This window comes from Bidens hawaiensis, unplaced genomic scaffold (genome assembly GCF_021521415.1).
Source record: "Bidens hawaiensis isolate Kalapana, Puna unplaced genomic scaffold, B.hawaiensis_p1.1 tig00011646_1, whole genome shotgun sequence".
Lineage (NCBI taxonomy): Eukaryota > Viridiplantae > Streptophyta > Magnoliopsida > Asterales > Asteraceae > Bidens > Bidens hawaiensis.
The window spans coordinates 680,465-698,247 of record NW_027491917.1 but is presented as its reverse complement, the minus strand read 5'-3'; the positions used below and the strand labels follow the sequence as shown (position 1 = coordinate 698,247).

At 34.5% G+C, this 17,783-nt stretch overlaps 4 protein-coding genes and 1 pseudogene across 9 annotated transcripts; 3 read left to right on the top strand and 2 right to left on the bottom strand.

Annotated features, from left to right (window-relative positions):
* Nucleotides 1-681: 681 nt before the first annotated feature.
* On the top strand, nt 682-6,950 carry LOC143538574 (uncharacterized). The gene is made up of 5 exons (XM_077032096.1): nt 682-1,678; nt 1,908-2,108; nt 3,929-4,048; nt 5,741-5,911; nt 5,991-6,950. The coding sequence occupies exons 1-5, from the start codon at nt 827-829 to the stop codon at nt 6,948-6,950; spliced, it is 2,304 nt and encodes a 767-aa protein (XP_076888211.1). The 5' UTR covers nt 682-826.
* On the top strand, nt 4,055-5,586 carry LOC143538561 (receptor-like protein kinase HERK 1). The gene is made up of 4 exons (XM_077032090.1): nt 4,055-4,237; nt 4,309-5,217; nt 5,312-5,473; nt 5,569-5,586. The coding sequence occupies exons 1-4, from the start codon at nt 4,085-4,087 to the stop codon at nt 5,584-5,586; spliced, it is 1,242 nt and encodes a 413-aa protein (XP_076888205.1). The 5' UTR covers nt 4,055-4,084.
* Nucleotides 6,951-7,684: 734 nt separating the features above from the next.
* Nucleotides 7,685-8,863, top strand: LOC143538601 (uncharacterized). 6 transcript variants are annotated; one of them, XR_013136273.1, is made up of 4 exons: nt 7,685-7,972; nt 8,057-8,121; nt 8,405-8,509; nt 8,596-8,863. XR_013136273.1 is itself a non-coding variant. In XM_077032117.1 (4 exons), the coding sequence occupies exons 1-3, from the start codon at nt 7,685-7,687 to the stop codon at nt 8,506-8,508; spliced, it is 441 nt and encodes a 146-aa protein (XP_076888232.1). In that variant the 3' UTR covers nt 8,509; nt 8,599-8,857. The 6 variants fall into 6 exon arrangements, 4 of the variants coding, with proteins under 4 accessions (XP_076888232.1, XP_076888231.1, XP_076888233.1 ...); XR_013136272.1 differs by having other exon boundaries at nt 8,599-8,862; XM_077032117.1 differs by having other exon boundaries at nt 8,421-8,509; nt 8,599-8,857.
* Nucleotides 7,966-12,175, bottom strand: LOC143538600 (phospholipid:diacylglycerol acyltransferase 1-like). The gene is made up of 4 exons (XM_077032115.1): nt 11,053-12,175; nt 10,694-10,974; nt 9,543-10,602; nt 7,966-8,185 (listed from the first exon to the last, which is right to left on the bottom strand). The coding sequence occupies exons 2-3, from the start codon at nt 10,927-10,929 to the stop codon at nt 9,552-9,554; spliced, it is 1,287 nt and encodes a 428-aa protein (XP_076888230.1). The 5' UTR covers nt 10,930-10,974; nt 11,053-12,175; the 3' UTR covers nt 7,966-8,185; nt 9,543-9,551.
* A 2,917-nt stretch (nt 12,176-15,092) lies between these two features.
* On the bottom strand, nt 15,093-16,855 carry LOC143538573 (trehalose-phosphate phosphatase A-like; annotated as a pseudogene).
* Between the last annotated feature and the right edge of the window lie 928 nt (nt 16,856-17,783).

The window sequence follows — 17,783 nt, the reverse complement described above, 5'->3', positions numbered from 1 at the left end:
ATTGTTTTAACCACTTTGTTCAAAATAATAATATTGTTCAAATCAAACTTTAAAGGGGCGTTTGGTTCGCAAAATTTTTTAAAGGAATTTAAAATTTTCTCTCATTTGGTTGGGTTATTCATTAAAAACATTCAAACGATTTACAAGAGTGACATGTAAACGGACAACAGGCTACGCTGCAACCCTATATGAAATGTTTGGAAATCTATAATGTATTTGGTTGATAAACTTTTTAATCGAATTAAAACTCTTCCTCTCTTCTCAACTCACCCGACCCACCCCTATCCCCACTTCCACCGGTTTCTATCAACTTTCCTTCCAAAATTGAAAAGATTTAAGAATTCCATTCAACGTAAGATTTCATCTAATATCTCTTGTCAAACGGAACATATCATGTCACATAATTAACTTCTTTGAATTTCTATGAATTATTTGAAACGAACTCGTCTAATAAATGAATGCCAGGTATACAATATTGGCCATTGAGATCCGGCTGCAACATATCACATAATTAATAGATAATCTTGTAGTAATCGTCAACGCTATTTATTTAATAACATGATATCTTTTTATTAATTATGTATCAGCTCAGCTTGTTCTAAGGTTTTATCTTCTTATATTTAAATACATCAATTTAATTCCATTAAATAAAATAATAAAATATAACACCACACCTTCAACATGTTTCATAAATGGTGGTCCCTTATTTCCTTTCAACTTCTACCGGTTTCCGCCATTATTAAATATTTAAGGCTTTCTCCGGTTATCACATTGCACTTCAAATAACACCTACAAGTAATTCTGATAACCGGAGAACTGCAAAATAATGTCGGAAACCGGAGACGGATTTGATCATCTTCGAATTCCATTCGAGAAGATCAAATTCGGTAACAAACTCGAGACACTAGGTTACGGAACCGTGTTCGAAGGCGAATTTGACGATCAACGAGTCGCATTGAAGCAGTTAAACATCACGAACCTTGCCAACATTAAGCCGAAACTGTTATCCGAGATTTTAACGATTTCGCTGTTTCGGCAGCATCCGAACCTTGTGGCTCTGCTCGGGTTTTGTGATGAGAAGATTAAGGAAATAATACTGGTTTACGAGTATGTAGCTAGTGGAAATCTAGCTGATAAGATGAGGAAACGGCTTAATACGATCCAGCGGTTCGAGATCTGTCTTGGTGCTGCTCGTGGGCTACACTACCTGCACACTGGAGTTGACTCTGTCACTATTGTTCATGGTAACGTAAAACCTTCGAAAATTCTGTTGAATTCGGTTGCGAGTTCGAAGAAATTCGAAGCGAAGGTTTCTAGTTTCGGATTGTCGAAAATTGTACCTGGGAAGACTCAGGAGTCGTATGACGAGGTTGAGAAACCGACGAAGGAGTCTGATGTTTATTCGTTTGGTGTGGTGTTGCTGGAAGTGTTGTGTGGTGTTTCCGAGCTGGTGGATACTGATGATTATCAGGAACGTCATGTTACTGAGCTGGTACCGAAGAAGATGGCGCAGAATAAGTTGCAGAAGGTCGTGCACTTCGATATTAGGAAGGAGATCAAACCGGAGGCCTTGGAAACGTATGCGAAGATCGCGTGCCAGTGCGTGGTGGAAGATCCGGATGCCCGTCCTCTTATGGCTCAAGTCGTTGAAGAACTCGAAAAAGCATTGAGATTACAGGTAAGTTTTATACGAATAGATTAAATGGTTCCCTCACCCACGAGACTGGTCTTTTTGAATCGAGTTTTGTTATTTAGTCCATGTTTCTAGTTTTAATTCATATAGATCAAATGGGCTCTCTCACCAGACTAGTCTTTTTAACTGAATTCTTTTGTTTAGACTGTAACATATACTTTTAACAAATGTTTCAAAAATGTTTACTTAATCTATGTTCCGTGTTTTGATGCAGGGAGGGGAGGTCACGAACATCCAACTTCGTGGCAGCGGAAACATAACCGTTGTGGAGGACGGTTCAAAAGGCGACGGTAGTGAAGAAGATGCGAAGGATTTGACCGTGGGAGAACGGTCAGTTGATGCCGGAGAAGTCAACGGCGAGGAGGTCAACGTCATTGATACAACATCAGAGTCTAGCAATGGTGAGAAGCAAACGGTGAGTCTTTTAACCATTAATACTAACTTTACTATTAATAAATTGGCCGTTAAAAAATTAATTATTAATTTCAGTTTTCTGTTATGTAAATATATTATCATGTAGTTGTTAGCACCAATGTAACTTTGTCAAGTCAACCGATGTATTAAGTTCTCTCTTGCCTATAGTGACAAGAATGAAATGTAAAAAAGTAATTTTATTTTAGAAATAGAGATTCAATGGGTAAAAATATATAGGATTTTTAATTCAATCATTGCTTTGTCTTCTGAAATAGAAAAACTAATAATATAATAAGTTTCTAGCACATGATCGTGGTACACAATAACACACGTCGATATGTTAATTATTGACACCCATACTTTATTATATATATGTTGTACTTTATTTTTTGTCCAGTGTGTTGGTTATCGAATTAGACATTGTGCGGGTCCAAAAGATTGACAAATAAGATACCATCCTAATAAAAAAGAAAAATAAAATTAGTAGATGAATGTGATCCAACAACCAACCCGGTTCGTTAGTTTTTCCCCGGTTCCAACCCATAAATTGGCCAACTCAACTCAAGACGATTCAGAGTAATCTGTTAGATTGGTTATGTAGTTGTTTCTAGATCCGGTTTTGAGCATGGGCAGAAGGGGAGCGTCAACAATGTCCATTGACCCTCTAGACACTAGAGTTTGTTAAGTATTTTACATACAAAAGTCGGATTTATTAAGGAAAACATGGTGGACTCTTAAAATGTTTTTGTTCCATCACAAATTATTTGTATTTATTTTACATGAACTTTTAGTATTTTATATGGAAAGATGTTAGTCAAGGTTAGATTATATTACCAAGCTAATATATGACACGTATTTAACTATCTAACTCGTTTTTGTCTTGCATTAGACTACCCCCATCAACAATCTCACAATCTCAATCTCATATTATAAAATTAATTTCTCTCTCTTCAATCTACAAAATTTAACCCACTCCAATCTTTTACTCCCATTAACAACCCAATCTCATCCTCTTTTTATTAAATAAATTCAATTTATAATTAGTTTTGATTAACTATATAAATATAATTAAGTAATTATATTTTTTTTAATATAAAAAACTTTAAATATATATATTTATTTTATTTTTGTGAACAGGTAATGTTTGATTTTTTAAATTATAAATCTTATCCAAAAAATCCGACTAACCAATAGAAAACTAGTGATTCAAATAAGATAATTCAATAATGGTTAAAACTAAAATTTTATAAAAAAAATACGATTTTTTAAACAAACTCCATTTTTAACGAAATTTATACCGGAATGCTCACAAAAAAAACTAAGTAAGACTGTGTTTTTAGATTTTTTTTAAAAGTCAAATATAATAAGTTATAAAACAAAAACCAATATATATATATAAATAATTGTTATAAATTAAAAAGAAAAAATAAAATAAAAACATATCCATTCATATGCTGACATGTGGCCATTATTGAGAAAAATATGGGATTGCAATCCCAATTGATGGACCAATTGGTTTGCCCCTTTCATGCCATTTTTTCTTTGTTTTTTTTTCTTAAAAATTGAGATTGCAATCTAAGATAACAAATGCGAGTAGTCTTACAAATTTTGTATTCAATTTTTTTAGTCTAAAATATGTATCAGAACAAACTTCAGCTTTTAGTACTTGGGTTTTTGTTATTTTACTTTCTTTTTAGATATGTTAACAGGCAGTCAGGCAATATACTTTTATTATTAAACCAAACGTTGCATTTTATTTAAATCATTTTAGTGACAGTTTTCGCACTTGAGTGACAAAATTGGAACCATGGTTTGTTGCAGGAGAGTGTGCCGAGTGAAACCCATATCGAGGATGCTAAAATTGAGAATAGCAACGATGATCAGGTGATCGAAAGAGAACTTTTACACGATTTAAAATCCGAAAAGGAATCAAACATCGGAGTTGAAAACGAAGAGGATTTTCATAAGGAAACGAGCATGATCGATTCAGAGACCATTGAAGAAGCCATATATGATTTTGACTCCAACAAGGAATCAAACATCATTCAGGAAAACAAAGAAGATGACAAAAGCATTGAAGTTACTTCAACTTCAGAATCTAATGGTGACACAAGTACCATAACAAACCAGGTAAATATCAATTTCTCGCGGGTTAAGTAAACTGTAATATGCGTCAAACTAAATTACCTTATTGAATGCAGGAAGCGGATGAGTCCAACATTTTGAAGTCAGACATTGAAGATGGACTTGAGCACCTTCGGATCCCATTCGAGAAGATCAAATTCGGTCAGAAAATAGATGTTTGTGGATACGGGACCTTGTTCGAAGGAGAATTCAATAATCAACAAGTGGCGTTAAAACGATTAAACATAACCAACCTTGGTAACATCAAGCCCAAGCTTCTATCAGCAATTCTGACCATTTCTAGATTCCGAAAGCACCCTAATCTTGTAGCTTTAATCGGGTTCTGTGATGAAAGCGACAAAGAAATAATACTCGTATATGAGTATGTCTCGGGTGGAAATTTAGCAGATAATATGAGTAAACATCTTACCACGATCCAACGCCTCCAAATCTGTCTCGGTGCTGCTCGTGGAGTCGAGTATTTGCATGGTGGTGACGAGTTTGTTGACTCGAAGCCGGTTATCATACATGGTGACTTGAAACTTTCAAAGATTCTGTTGAATCCAGACTCAAATTCATCAAATTTTGATGCGAAAGTTTCGGGTTTTGGGTTACCAAAAGTGTTCCCTGGACATATTGAGATTAGTCCAAAATCCATGGATCCGGTGCATGCAGCCACAGGGAAGTTGACCAAGGAGTCTGACGTGTACACTTTCGGGGTGGTGTTGCTTGAAGTTTTATGTGGGGTACCGGAGTTGGTGGATACTGATGATTATCAGGAAAGGCATGTGACCGAATTGGTTCCCAAGAGATCGGAACAAAACATGTTACGGAAGATGGTACATTTTGATATTCGGAATGAAATAACAACTGAATCCTTGGAAACTTACGCCAAAATCGCGTGTCGGTGCGTGATGAAAAGCCCTGAAGAAAGGCCTGCCATGTCTGAGGTTGTCATAGAACTCGAGAAAGCATTGAGATTACAGGTGGATTTCATATAGACTGATACAGTGTCACATTACCTGCACATAATATTTGCATAGTGGGAACAGTTTTTCATGATTTTAGTTTTTGATGCAGGGCGGTGAAGTAAATGGTGTCCAAGTAAATGGTAACGGTCTAGCTGAAGTGCCCGTCGGTGAGGATGATCATGAAGACGATGATAATGGTGAGACGATAAGTTCTGATATAACTGAGGAAGAATCCAAGGTGGTTGAAGAAACTGTTGATGACACTAATCTGGTGAGTTCGATCTTAACTTATAATAACTAGTATCAGGAATTAAATAGATTTTGATTATCTGCTTATTGCATTTTGATACTTTGAAATGAGAATAGCAACGTGTTCGAAATTGAAACCATGGATTTGATACAGGAGAGTGAACCCATCAAAAGCCATATTGAGAATGCTAAAAATGAGAATAGCAACGATGATCAAGCGACCGAAAGAGAAATTTTAATCGATTTAAATTCTGAAAAGGAACCAAACATCATGGTTGAAAATGAAGAGGTTGTTCAAAAGGAAATAAGCACGATCGATCTAGAGACCACTGAAGAAACCATAGACGACTTTGACTCCAACAAGGAATCAAACATCATTGAGGAAAACAAATATGACAAAAGCATTGAAGTTACTACAACTTCGGAATCTAACGGTGACACAAGCACCATAACAAACCAGGTAAATATCAGTTTCTCGCAGGTTAAGTAAACTGCAATATGCCAATATGTGTCTAACTAAATTACCTTATTGAATGCAGGAAGCGGATGAGTCCAACATTTTGAAGTCAGACATTGAAGATGGACTTGAGCACCTTCGGATCCCATTCGAGAAGATCAAATTCGGTCAGAAAATAGATGTTCGTGGTTATGGGACCTTGTTCGAAGGAGAATTCAATAATCAACAAGTGGCATTAAAAAGATTAAACATAACCAACCTTGGTAACATCAAGCCCAAGCTTCTATCAGGAATTTTGACCATTTCTAGGTTCCGGAAGCACCCAAATCTTGTAGCTCTAATCGGGTTCTGTGATGAAAACGACAAAGAAATAATACTCATTTATGAGTATGTCTCGGGTGGAAATTTAGCAGATAATATGAGTAAACATCTTACCACCATCCAACGCCTCCAAATATGTCTCGGTGCTGCTCGTGGAGTCGAGTATTTGCATGGTGGTGACGAGTCTGTTGACTCGAAGCCGGTTATCATTCATGGCGACTTAAAACTTTCAAAGATTCTGTTGAATCCAGACTCAAATTCATCAAATTTTGATGCGAAAGTTTCGGGTTTTGGGTTACCAAAAGTGTTCCCTGGACATGTTGAGATTAGTCCAAAATCCATGGATCCGGTGCATGCAGCCACAGGGAAGTTGACCAAGGAGTCTGACGTGTACACTTTCGGGGTGTTATTGCTTGAAGTTTTATGTGGGGTACCGGAGTTGGTGGATACTGATGATTATCAGGAAAGGCATGTGACCGAATTGGTTCCCAAGAGACTGGAACAAAACATGTTACGCAAGATAGTGCATTTTGATATTAGGAACGAGATAACAACTGAATCCTTGGAAACTTATGCCAAAATCGCTTGTCAGTGTGTGATGAAAAACCCTGAAGAAAGGCCTACCATGTCTGAGGTTGTTGTAGAACTCGAGAAAGCATTAAGATTACAGGTGAATTTCATACTACTGATTGTTTTAAACTATTTGTCTGATTACTTGTAAATGAAATAAAATGTTTTGATAAACAGTGTGAAACCAAGGATGTTGCGAGTGTACCGGAGGATGCTGAAACAAAGAAGAGTGATATCCTGAATGACAATGGCCCTGAAAGTACTGAAGACGTTACAGTGGATCTGAAGTCGAATGAGGAATCAAAGATCAGTGTGGAAGATGAAGTAAGTAACGAGAACAGTAATGACAACGGTGTACCTGAAGTATCCGTTGGTGAGGATGTTCAGGAATGTGATGACAATGGTGAGACGAAGAGTTCGACTATAACAGAGGATGAATCCAAGGTAACTGAAGAAACCACTGATGATACTGCTCTGGTGAGTTCATCTTATCTTATAAACACTAGCATTATGAACTTGAAATGGATTTTGACTATCTACTTATTAAGAGCGTGCAGGTGGATGCTGAAAAAGAGAGTGGTGATACTGATAACGTGAACATCCCTGAGAATGCAGAAGAAATTAAAGTCGATCTGAAGTCAACTGAGAAATCTAAGATTGACGCCGAAAATGAAGTCCATAACGAAAGCAAGGTAATTACATTGTCTTCAGATTCTGTTAGCCATGGCGTGAAATGAATATATCTAAACACTCTTTTGTGACGGTTCGGGTCGTTACTTGAACCGCCAATTATACACAGAAAGAGCCCCATCCGGATGAAAAAAGTGATCATGAGGATGCTACAAAAGAAATCATGGTTAGTTCATCTTTAATATGAACCTGTAAATGCAATCTTTCATTAGTGATGACAAGAATTTGCTTTCAACCATTAAAAAGCTGAACTCTATGCAGGAAGAACAGAACTCTGCGGTCCCGGATGGTGATGCAAAAGCTGGATTACTGAACACCGGAAAGCCCGAGTTGGTTGTAAATATTAGAGGAGATATCAGTAACTCTGTCATCCAAACTAAAGAATCTGAAAGCAAGAGAAGTAACAGTACATGTTCTGAGTCTAGCAATGGTGATGACACCACTCCCTCGGATTTATTGCTGCCAAAGACTCCTGACAAAGTGGTAAGAAAATATTTTGTTCCCAAAACCTGAATCTTCTAAACAATCTTTTGGTCTCTTTCTGATAAATCTAATTTCTGTTACCAGACAAAAACATCAACAGGCTCAAGAAGTTGCTGTTCCTGTTCCTGGTGGCGGTACATCTGCAGCAGGTTCGTACTCCGTTCTCTTTCTCATCCAGCTTACGAATGAGCTGACTCAAGTTATTTTTAATCTCTAGCAGGTCAAACAAGTAAAACAAAAAAATAAGCTCAAGAAGGTAGCAAGTCAAACAAATAGTCTTGCAGAAAGCATATTTCTAATGCACAAAAACTATCTACACATAATTATTATTAAAAAATAAGATCAATGCTATTTGTCATGCTAGTTGTTTTTCATAAACTGAAATCTTAAAACAATAAAAAAATATTCTTGATTCTTATTTCTACTTTATAGCCTTGTTATATTACAGAGTTGTTTTTTACGGAGGGCAATTCTGGAATAAATTGGTCTCGTGCTTTAGGTGGATGACAGGTCAATGTTCTAGCAAAAAAGATTAAGGTATGTGCACTAGATTGTTTGTCATATAATATACACGTTTCATGTTACTGTTGGCTGATGCATACATTGTTTTCTTGATTGTGCAGGAGAAATCATCCACGTATTATGTACATGATTGGTTCCTATTATCGTTTTGTTTGTAAGGTTTTGTGTTTAAACACGAGTGTGATGTTGATGTATACCAACAAAACAAATTTTACCATTTTGAACACCGAGCATGTGGATGTGTAACACGAAGTATGAAGCATCTGGACACATTTAAGGAGTGTATGTGGATGTATGACACAAGGCATGAAAAATCCGAACGCAATTAAGGAGTGTTTAGGATTTGGTTTTTCAAACATCTTATGCATACTAGTCACCCTTAACAATTAAAAAAACCTTGCATCAAGACCTACACACAAAAGTCTAACAATGAAATATGGCAAAGCATATATCTATTATCACCTAATATGGGTTAAAACTTAAAGGTACATGAGTGTTAGCATGTAGCTAATAAAATATATACATGCTAATTCTATCTACACATGTCGACAAACAGGATATAGTTCGGTTTTTAATAAAGATTGTTTCCTCATTCCAACTCGATTATCATCACCATTCAAAAAGCTTCTTTGCTTAATCTGATTATTGTTTGATATTTTGTCTTGGCATCTAACATAAAGGTAAAGAGTATAATACAGATTGAATATATGTCACCCGGTGTGTATTAAGATGCTTACAATCTCCCACAATCACTTTACTCAACGCAATAAGTTGATTATTATAGTGAAATTTGCACAAAATAGCAATGAGACTACTTTCATGCTCTTACTAAAAAAGTCAATGCTTGGTAAAAGTAGTAGCCTATGATTGGTAAAATATATAAGCAGGTTGTTATGATTGATTAAAAAATTGAAAACGTAAAGTTTAATCTTACTCAAAAGGAACAGACAAGTTTTGGTGTGTCAACCAACCCGTTTTGACTTTTGACCCATTACTCAATCCGCCCACTACTAGTCTACTACAGTATAAAACAACAAACAAGACTCACCGAGTGTATTTACAGTTGTAACTTAATCCTTTCTGACCATTTAAAAATATCAGAATAAACTTGATCTCCTCCTAGATCATCTCCAGTGGCTCCAGCTGCAACCCTTATAATATCTTCAATCAAAGCAAAATTCCCCATTATATCAACATGGTTTCCGCTTTGTGTTCCTCTGCCCTCCAAAAGAGTTGCAGGCGGGGCGTGATTATATTCCTTAACATAAGTTTTAATCCCCGAAGGATTAAACCGTGTTATTCCCCGCCAAGCTTTTGCACACATGAAACCCGCACTTAAAACGGGAACTGTTTCATCCCCGTCAACAGAATACACCCCGGATCTTAAACAACCTTGCTCGTTTCCACCCTCTGCTAAGCCATCAATTTGGAAAGGAATATAACACTCTGAAGCTGGACTTGATTTATAAACATATGATCTTTCGGTCGGTAAACCAACTCCATACATAGAAAATATCTCCATCTCTGGGGCATTTGGTAATCTGGTTTCCAAGGGATTTGACCAGTACTTATAATGCTCGTATTTTTTATCGTTTAAATTATCAGCTATCCCATAGGAATAATGAGCATCGCCACGCTTCATCATCCTTGGTGCCACAAATTGCAGAAGTTCCAAAACGGATTCAACAGTAAAAGCTTTGTAATCTGCAACCGCTTTGATACCTCCAATTCCCATTTCATGATATTCATTCCATACATCTCGACATGATCTGTTTGCAAAATTATTACCCTTCACAACACCTTTAAAGGCCACCCTCTCAACTTTTGATGAATGTAATTCAGCAACACCTTTCCCAAATGATATTATTCTCCCATAATTATGAGATTTTAAATCATCAAAACCTGTTGTTTGAGTATCATTATTTTTTATTTTCTTATCAACACAGACATGATCAGCATCTGGGGCCCAATCTAGTGTACCCCAGATGGCGTCTCCACCTTTTGGTATTAATGACATTGTTGAATCCCATGTGCGTGTCATCCTCATTATATGTTGTAATGTTTGAAAACCGAATATATCTAAATCAAGAACACCAGGTGCAACAGCCCTGTATGAATAACAAATATGGAGGATTATAATTTATGAGTAACAAATCTTGCATTTAGCTTATATAATTTTATACAGTTTAATAATAGTACCTGGCTACAGCAATATCCTTAGCTTCAGCAGAAAAAAGGCCTGTAACAATTTTTGGAAGCCCTAAAAAGGGCCCACCAATATTCAACACAGCTTTTATATGCTTAGCACACCAATCTGATCCACCACCACCACCCATTGGAGCTGGTGCTTCGACCCATTTCATAAAATGTAAAAAGTACAAAACACCCATAGAATGTGGAATTATAACCGCCTTTTCACCACTTGTGGTTACCATGAGTTCTATATTGCTTTACATCCTGCTTAAAGCTTGATCTCGTACCTGATTATCATAATTTATTAAAAAAAGGAGCAATATTTTTATAAGTAATTATGTGAAAAATGTTGTGAAAAAACATACCTCAGTATTCTGGAATGAGAGCCTCCAATCATAAGCAGCCATATACATGTTTTTTTCTTCATACCCGATGCGGGCCAAATTGGCGATCAAAACTGCCCATACAAAATATCCTGCAGCAAAGTAATCGGCTGCCACAAGTCCAGATACGGGCCTGACTCGTACACCAGGAGGGTCCAGCCCGGTTTCATTATCCAGTGACATATGTTCAATCCAGCACAAGGGCCTGCAGATAATACACGGTAAATATTGTTTAAAAAAATATTAGTAATTTTAACTTCAATAATAAAGACTAAAAAAGCTAAAATACAAACACAGTCCCATACACCCACTACCATACATTTTCATGTCAATGATTTCAACAAAATAGGTTTGATTTTTATGTTTCAGTAATTAACTGAAAGTTGAAGCATAAAAAAGTTTAATTTGACCCTTATTACTTATTACAAATTGATTATCCAGTCCTTTCAATTTTATACCTTTTAATTTAAAAGAATAAAAGCAAAAAACAACTTTTTTGGTTCCAACAACTTTAGGTAGGAAAGTGTAAAAAAAAACATTTACCATGGAAGGCGTGTAGATACAAATGTTTAGACTAAAGGACAATATTGATTTTTCAAAGCATTAAAGCACAAGCATGCCTAATTTGACATTTTAACCCCTTTAACCAAGGATTTTTCAACTCTTCTTTCAATTCAGCACATGTTCACTTTCCAAAACCAAACTGCCCAAGACAGTACTGAATTAAGTTCCTAGTGGTCCACACTATGAAATTTATATTTTTCATTAACAGCGTTTGGATGCATGTATTGAAAGATACTGTATGATACCAAATAATTGATTCACATAATCTACTTCAATAAAACTTGGTGCACCAGATAGTATGTTGATCTATGCCTTAAAACTTTGCAAACATAATTTTTGACGTTTACTATAGTTTGGTACATTCTGATTATCTAGGGAACTAACAGATAACATGTCAAATCAAGATGCATAAGTAAATCTATTGCCATTAAATGATCGAAACCAAATTCTTCATTTTGTGAATGATAAAAGATGAATGAAATGCAATGATAACATCATAAAAGTACAATTACTAGGGTGCAAACGAGCCGAGCTGCTCGAGATCAGATTGATAAAAAGCTCGAAACAAGCCAAGCCGAGCTTAGGCTCGTTTAAGGTTTTCTCACAATATATAAAAGAATAATTAAAAATTGTATATAAAATTATTAATAAATAATAAATAATAAAATTGTTATATATATTTGATTTTTCATGTATAAAGCCAAACTGGACTGTCAAGATATGAAGTTTTTTCAAAGTTGATAATTTTAAACTTTAAAGTCATCAATTTTCAAAGTGAGATATTTTATTTATTATAGCGAGTAGTCTAACCATTATTTAATTATTTTTTTGGTTACTCGTTTGAAAGTTTTAGGTTTGGACTTTGGACTTTGGATATACGAAGAGAGTTGAGTTGGTGATGAATGAATGATGATGATTGTGGAAGACTGGAAGTTGTCCCATTTTCCTTTTGACAACTCTATTATTTTGTATATATAATAATGTATTACTTTTCTTAACCTACAAATAATAGTTAGACCTTTTTTTTCTTTTATTATTATTATTATTATTTATTTTAGGTTTTTGAAGTTTTTTAAATCTTATTTTAGCCTTTTTATAAAAGTATTTATAACATTAAACACATGATTAATTTTAGTTACAAACTACAATAACTATATACACATTTGAAATTACGGCATCGAATGTGATATCTCTTTTTCTTTCTCCTACTTTTACTTATCAATATGGGACTAATACGTTTGTGATACTCGTAAATCTCTACTTCAGTCGGTTGTCTATCAACAAATTTATATGTATTTGTATATTTAATATACAACTAATTTCAAAAACAAAACCTTTAAACATCTAATGCATAGCCTTAAAAGTAGTATATTTGAAAAATAGTTATGTTTTCGTTATAAAAGAATTGTGCTCACAAAAAAATGAAATGTTAGTGGGTTTGGTACTCAATCACAAAGAATAATTTGGTAGTGGGTTTGGCTATGGTGCCCAAACACTATATATTATTGTGTCCATTCTCTTGTTTTTCTTGTTCACTCATTATGTGTTGCCTAAATTCATTTGTTATATATTGCATAACACACGATTTATCGAACATGTTTACATTATCCTATGTATTGCGCTCTCGATATTTTTTGTCACCATGGTCATAGTGATACTTTTACGATTAAATCATCTATATGTTAGTACACACACACATGAAAGCAAGTAAACGAACATGTAGATTAAACGTGGTTCAGTCTAAACTGACTTATATCCAAGGGTTAAAGCTAGTTATTCTTTCTTGAGTGATGAAATAATGCAAGTACATATTTATATTTATAGAGACTAGCTAAGGCTTCGAGCTTGACTAACAATAAACATTAAACGGGCAGGACTAGCTCCCTCGTTTCTCTTTTCTTGATCAAATTCCTGCCCAATAACCTATAATTAAAAAATGAAAACGAGATAACCATGAAAATTCATTTTCTTTGTTGTATAGTGGCAAATACAAATTGTCAATTTGCAAAAGAAAAGAAAGAAAAAAATAATAAAAACTCTTTACATTTAAATACTATTATTATTGTAGGCTATCAAATGAAGTGTGAAGTGGCATTATGTCACGTGTTCGGTGACTATGACTTTTAAGTCAAAATTCCAACCTTATCTATCAATTTTCCCCAACTTATGATACATAACATCAATAAAATAAAACCTTCTATATTACAAGTTGTTTTATGAGAAAAATAAAAAAACAAATACTTTTAGATTCAGTTACATTTTAATAACATACAACAAAATTGTGCTTCTAAAGAAACAACATACATTAACAAATTTCATATATTTTTATATTCATACATAATAATAAATATTTTGAAATCCAAGTGGTTGCTCCCTCCTCTAATTAACATTTGTCAATGAGGGTATCGTGTTACTTGCTTGTCCCGACAATAATCGACTTTATAATGACTGGAGGTCCATCGTGTTACTTGCTTGTCCCGACAATTGTCATGCCATTGGCTTATGTCTTCGGATAAGCGGGGTGACTTTCTCGGTTGAAGTTGCATCAATTATAAGTGTGTACACGTTTTACACGTGCTACACTTTAGTTTTTAGAAAACTCTAAAAAATAAGCGGAAATATGAGATTGCCAATTTTGACTTTGAAAATTTAAGTTAAGATGACTTTGAAAATTTAAGTTATTTATAATTAAAAGAAATCTAAAGAAATCCTTTAATCATGTTTCAAAAAGTTGCACAAAACTAATTTCAAGAAAAGTAAAATGTTCATTTAGAAAAAGATGATGTTTTATTTGGCATCAACATCAGGACAACTTAAAATATGAGCTAGTTAAAAGTTTATGTAACTGGACCAAATTTGATGCAACCTGTTGAACATACATCAAATAACAATGATCGCGAAAAGACAGGTAAGCGTTTATCTTTGAAAACTATTTTCCCGCAAGGACTTTATGATGGTTTTCCTAAGTATCTTTACAAACCGCTCTGTTACAATTGTGAAATCAGATGGTTTTCCTAAGTATCTTTATCTCGCTTAACACCCGCCTAAGAAAACAAAAGATTTTCTTAATCATTTTCTTGTGCCTTAGGGGCAATATGTGATTGCATGTGAAAGTTTTTGTCACTTCATCATGAAAATACAAAACAAGGGTCATGACATGACTACTTTCAAGGGTTTAGTGTTAGTTGTTGCTTAATTTTCTGCATATAATGACATCAGTAGAACATAAATCAGTGACACGAAACATATAAAACAAAGGTCATGACTACTTTTAAAGGTTTAGTGTTTGTCATGTCTATTATCTCTGACCGAGTAGATTTCATCGAGCAAGATTAACGCATAGAAAAATAAAAACTGCCATGTAAGTTAATAAACTTCGCAAAAAAAAAAAAACAGTGTAATCTTAAAGAACAAAATTTTCTATATAGTACGAGTCATCAGATCATAAAACGGGCTTCTTATGCAACGCTATTCGCTAGTAGGTTAATAAACTTCATCACCTGTGCAAACCAAATTTATACATCTGTTAATTCATTCAAATATTAATGAGATTTAATAATTAATTATGCAAGGCAACAAACAAACCTCTGATGGATCCCTGAGAGAATAACATGCACTTGTTTCTTTTGGGGCAGGAGTCACCAAGATCCCATAACCGCGACCACACTCTTCACCTAAATACTGTTTTAACGTTTTTAAATACAACGATTTAAAAAGGTTTTACGCATTAAAAATACCATTATAATATATGTGTTTACCTTGAATGCATCTTCATCGGTTTTGTCATCCCCTACATATATAGGGAGCACATCATCACGGTTACTTAAGCCTGCAAAACACCGTCACGTTTAGCTAATATGTTATAAAAAATATAAACGAATACTTTTCATGAAAACCGGAGTCTTTACTAACCGAGTGATTGAAGTAAGAACTCAACAGCCTTCCCCTTGTCCCACTTAAGCACGGGGCGGACCTCTAATACCTAATGATTATAAAAGCAAAACAAAAGTTAAGCAAACTGAATATGATCAAATTTACTTGTTGTTAAGTAGATGCTTCATACCATTCGCCCGTGTGTCAATCGCAAACTTGGATAATTTTTCAGAGTGTCTTTAACATATTTTGCTATTGTTTCCCAATTCTGTAAATATCAAAAAAAATATTTAGATACCAATATATAAGCAAATAATATTGACGGGTTTACCTTTTCATCCACGTTGCGGTAGTGCACCGAGACACTGAACTTGTTGTCTTCAACGTTTGCTCCTTCGATGTTCTTCATAATTTCAACAAGTAACACAAAAATCTGTTTCCAAATACGCATGCGCAATAAGTATTATAAAACTGAAATATTAAACAAGCTTGACATATTAACCTCCTTGATCGTTGGTAGAAATTCAGTAGCAGGCTGGGGGACAAGCTTTCTTCGGTTTTTTGATCGGATGGAGACTGGACCGGACCACATATGTCCATGCCGTGGCTACCAGCATAATATAGTTCTTTTAATCCTACAAAGTTGTATACCTGAAAAAACATATAACCAATTAAAACCAAAATTTTTATAAAAGTTAATGATAAAACTAACAACTATAGAAGTATAAAGTACCTTTGCGCGGCTTCTGCCACTAACAATTGCTGTTGGAATGTACTTTGCCACGTTTCTAACAGCATCACGCATCTGTTTACAAGTAGGTATTAAAAACATTGAACACGCGTATTAAATGAACTAAACTAGATATTAGATATTTCTCACAGCATCTGACATAAAGGCATGATCAGGGATTGTCAACAATTGGGGATAACGTTCCATCGTAGTCTAGAAACAACGCTATCTGCTTCCCCTTGGCATTAGTCACAATTTGTTCGATAGAAGTAAGCGCAGACGGATACTTAACCTACAAAACAAAAACAAAAACAAAAAGTTAACATATAATTTATTAATTTGTGACATATATTAAAAAACGAACGTGACGAAACGAAATATAAATACCGTCCAGTCGCGGTAGGCAAGTTCATTAGAAAACTCAGAGCCGTTGTTTTTAATAATATTATTCCTTGGGGAAGAAGATTTCATAGCAGCCAACAAGCTAGTAGAACAAACATCAACGGACGTGGGTTCGGTTAGTATAGGGGCAATGTGATTAACCTTCAAATCCATTATGTTCTCTAGCTGTTGATCAATGTAAGAATTTAAGTAACAGTATATGTAATAATATAACATAAACAATATAGGAACAAATACCGATATTATGAACACAACTCTTTTGTTTCTTAGAATTAAAAAACCATGGGAGAACTCTAGCATATATAAGAGCAGAATTTTATTAGCAAATATTTATATTACCTTATAGTTATTGATTTACTAAGGTAATTATGGTTTTAAATATATTATTTTGTATGTAATAATATCTTGTTCCTTTTTAAATGATCCAGCTTTCATTGTCTCTCTCCTCCTCACCGATAATAAATCGATATTAATCACGTTTATTTATTTAGTATTACGCATTGATCCTGTTGTGCTGCCATAAGTTATTCAATTGATGTTACATATATAAAATATATGAATAGAAACTTTGTACTTCACATATTTAAACGTGTTTAACATATTTGTAGGAGTACTTTATGAAAAGAAAAAAAAAACCTTATACCCAACACTTGAGTTATCAACAAAGGGACTGCACTGGAATAATTTATTTGAGACTTAATTTGTTGATTAATCGTTTATTTGATTTTGTTTTTGTTTTCATGTTATTTTGATAACGAAGGTAACACTAGAAATAAGAAAACGCCACTTCACGCTTGAATGATATTCGAAAAAGTCGCCTTGAGTCGGCCCTACTTGCCTCCTTGGAGAAGGTATATCATTAGGACATACTTGAGTCGAAGCATTCTTAAGAAAAAAAAAAGCCATTTTTTGTCGGTCATATTTAACCCAGTAAAGGGTCAACTTTTTGTTTCATTAACGGGTAATTACAAGTTTTCATTATCGGGCCAAATTGATCTAGTAGCGGGTCAAATTTTGTTTCATTAACATGTTAAAAAAAGGTTTTTATTATCTGGTCAATTTTAACCAGGTCACGGGTCAAGTTTTTGTTTCATTTATGGATTAAAAAAAGGTTTTTAGTGTTGGGTCACATGTAACCCGGTAA

Excerpts from the sequence above, each read along its gene's own strand:
- LOC143538574 (XM_077032096.1), top strand. The coding sequence starts at position 827 with ATGTCGGAAACCGGAGACGGATTTGATCATCTTCGAATTCCATTCGAG. Across the intron at positions 1,679-1,907 it reads AAAAAGCATTGAGATTACAG|GGAGGGGAGGTCACGAACAT; the intron begins GTAAGTTTTATA and ends GTTTTGATGCAG. Across the intron at positions 5,912-5,990 it reads CAAGCACCATAACAAACCAG|GAAGCGGATGAGTCCAACAT; the intron begins GTAAATATCAGT and ends TATTGAATGCAG.
- LOC143538561 (XM_077032090.1), top strand. The coding sequence starts at position 4,085 with ATGATCGATTCAGAGACCATTGAAGAAGCCATATATGATTTTGACTCC. Across the intron at positions 4,238-4,308 it reads CAAGTACCATAACAAACCAG|GAAGCGGATGAGTCCAACAT; the intron begins GTAAATATCAAT and ends TATTGAATGCAG. Across the intron at positions 5,218-5,311 it reads AGAAAGCATTGAGATTACAG|GGCGGTGAAGTAAATGGTGT; the intron begins GTGGATTTCATA and ends TTTTTGATGCAG.
- LOC143538601 (XM_077032117.1), top strand. The coding sequence starts at position 7,685 with ATGCAATCTTTCATTAGTGATGACAAGAATTTGCTTTCAACCATTAAA. Across the intron at positions 7,973-8,056 it reads CAAAGACTCCTGACAAAGTG|ACAAAAACATCAACAGGCTC; the intron begins GTAAGAAAATAT and ends TTCTGTTACCAG. Across the intron at positions 8,122-8,420 it reads TGGCGGTACATCTGCAGCAG|AGTTGTTTTTTACGGAGGGC; the intron begins GTTCGTACTCCG and ends GTTATATTACAG.
- LOC143538600 (XM_077032115.1), bottom strand. The coding sequence starts at position 10,929 with ATGGTAACCACAAGTGGTGAAAAGGCGGTTATAATTCCACATTCTATG. Across the intron at positions 10,603-10,693 it reads AAGGATATTGCTGTAGCCAG|GGCTGTTGCACCTGGTGTTC; the intron begins GTACTATTATTA and ends TTATTCATACAG.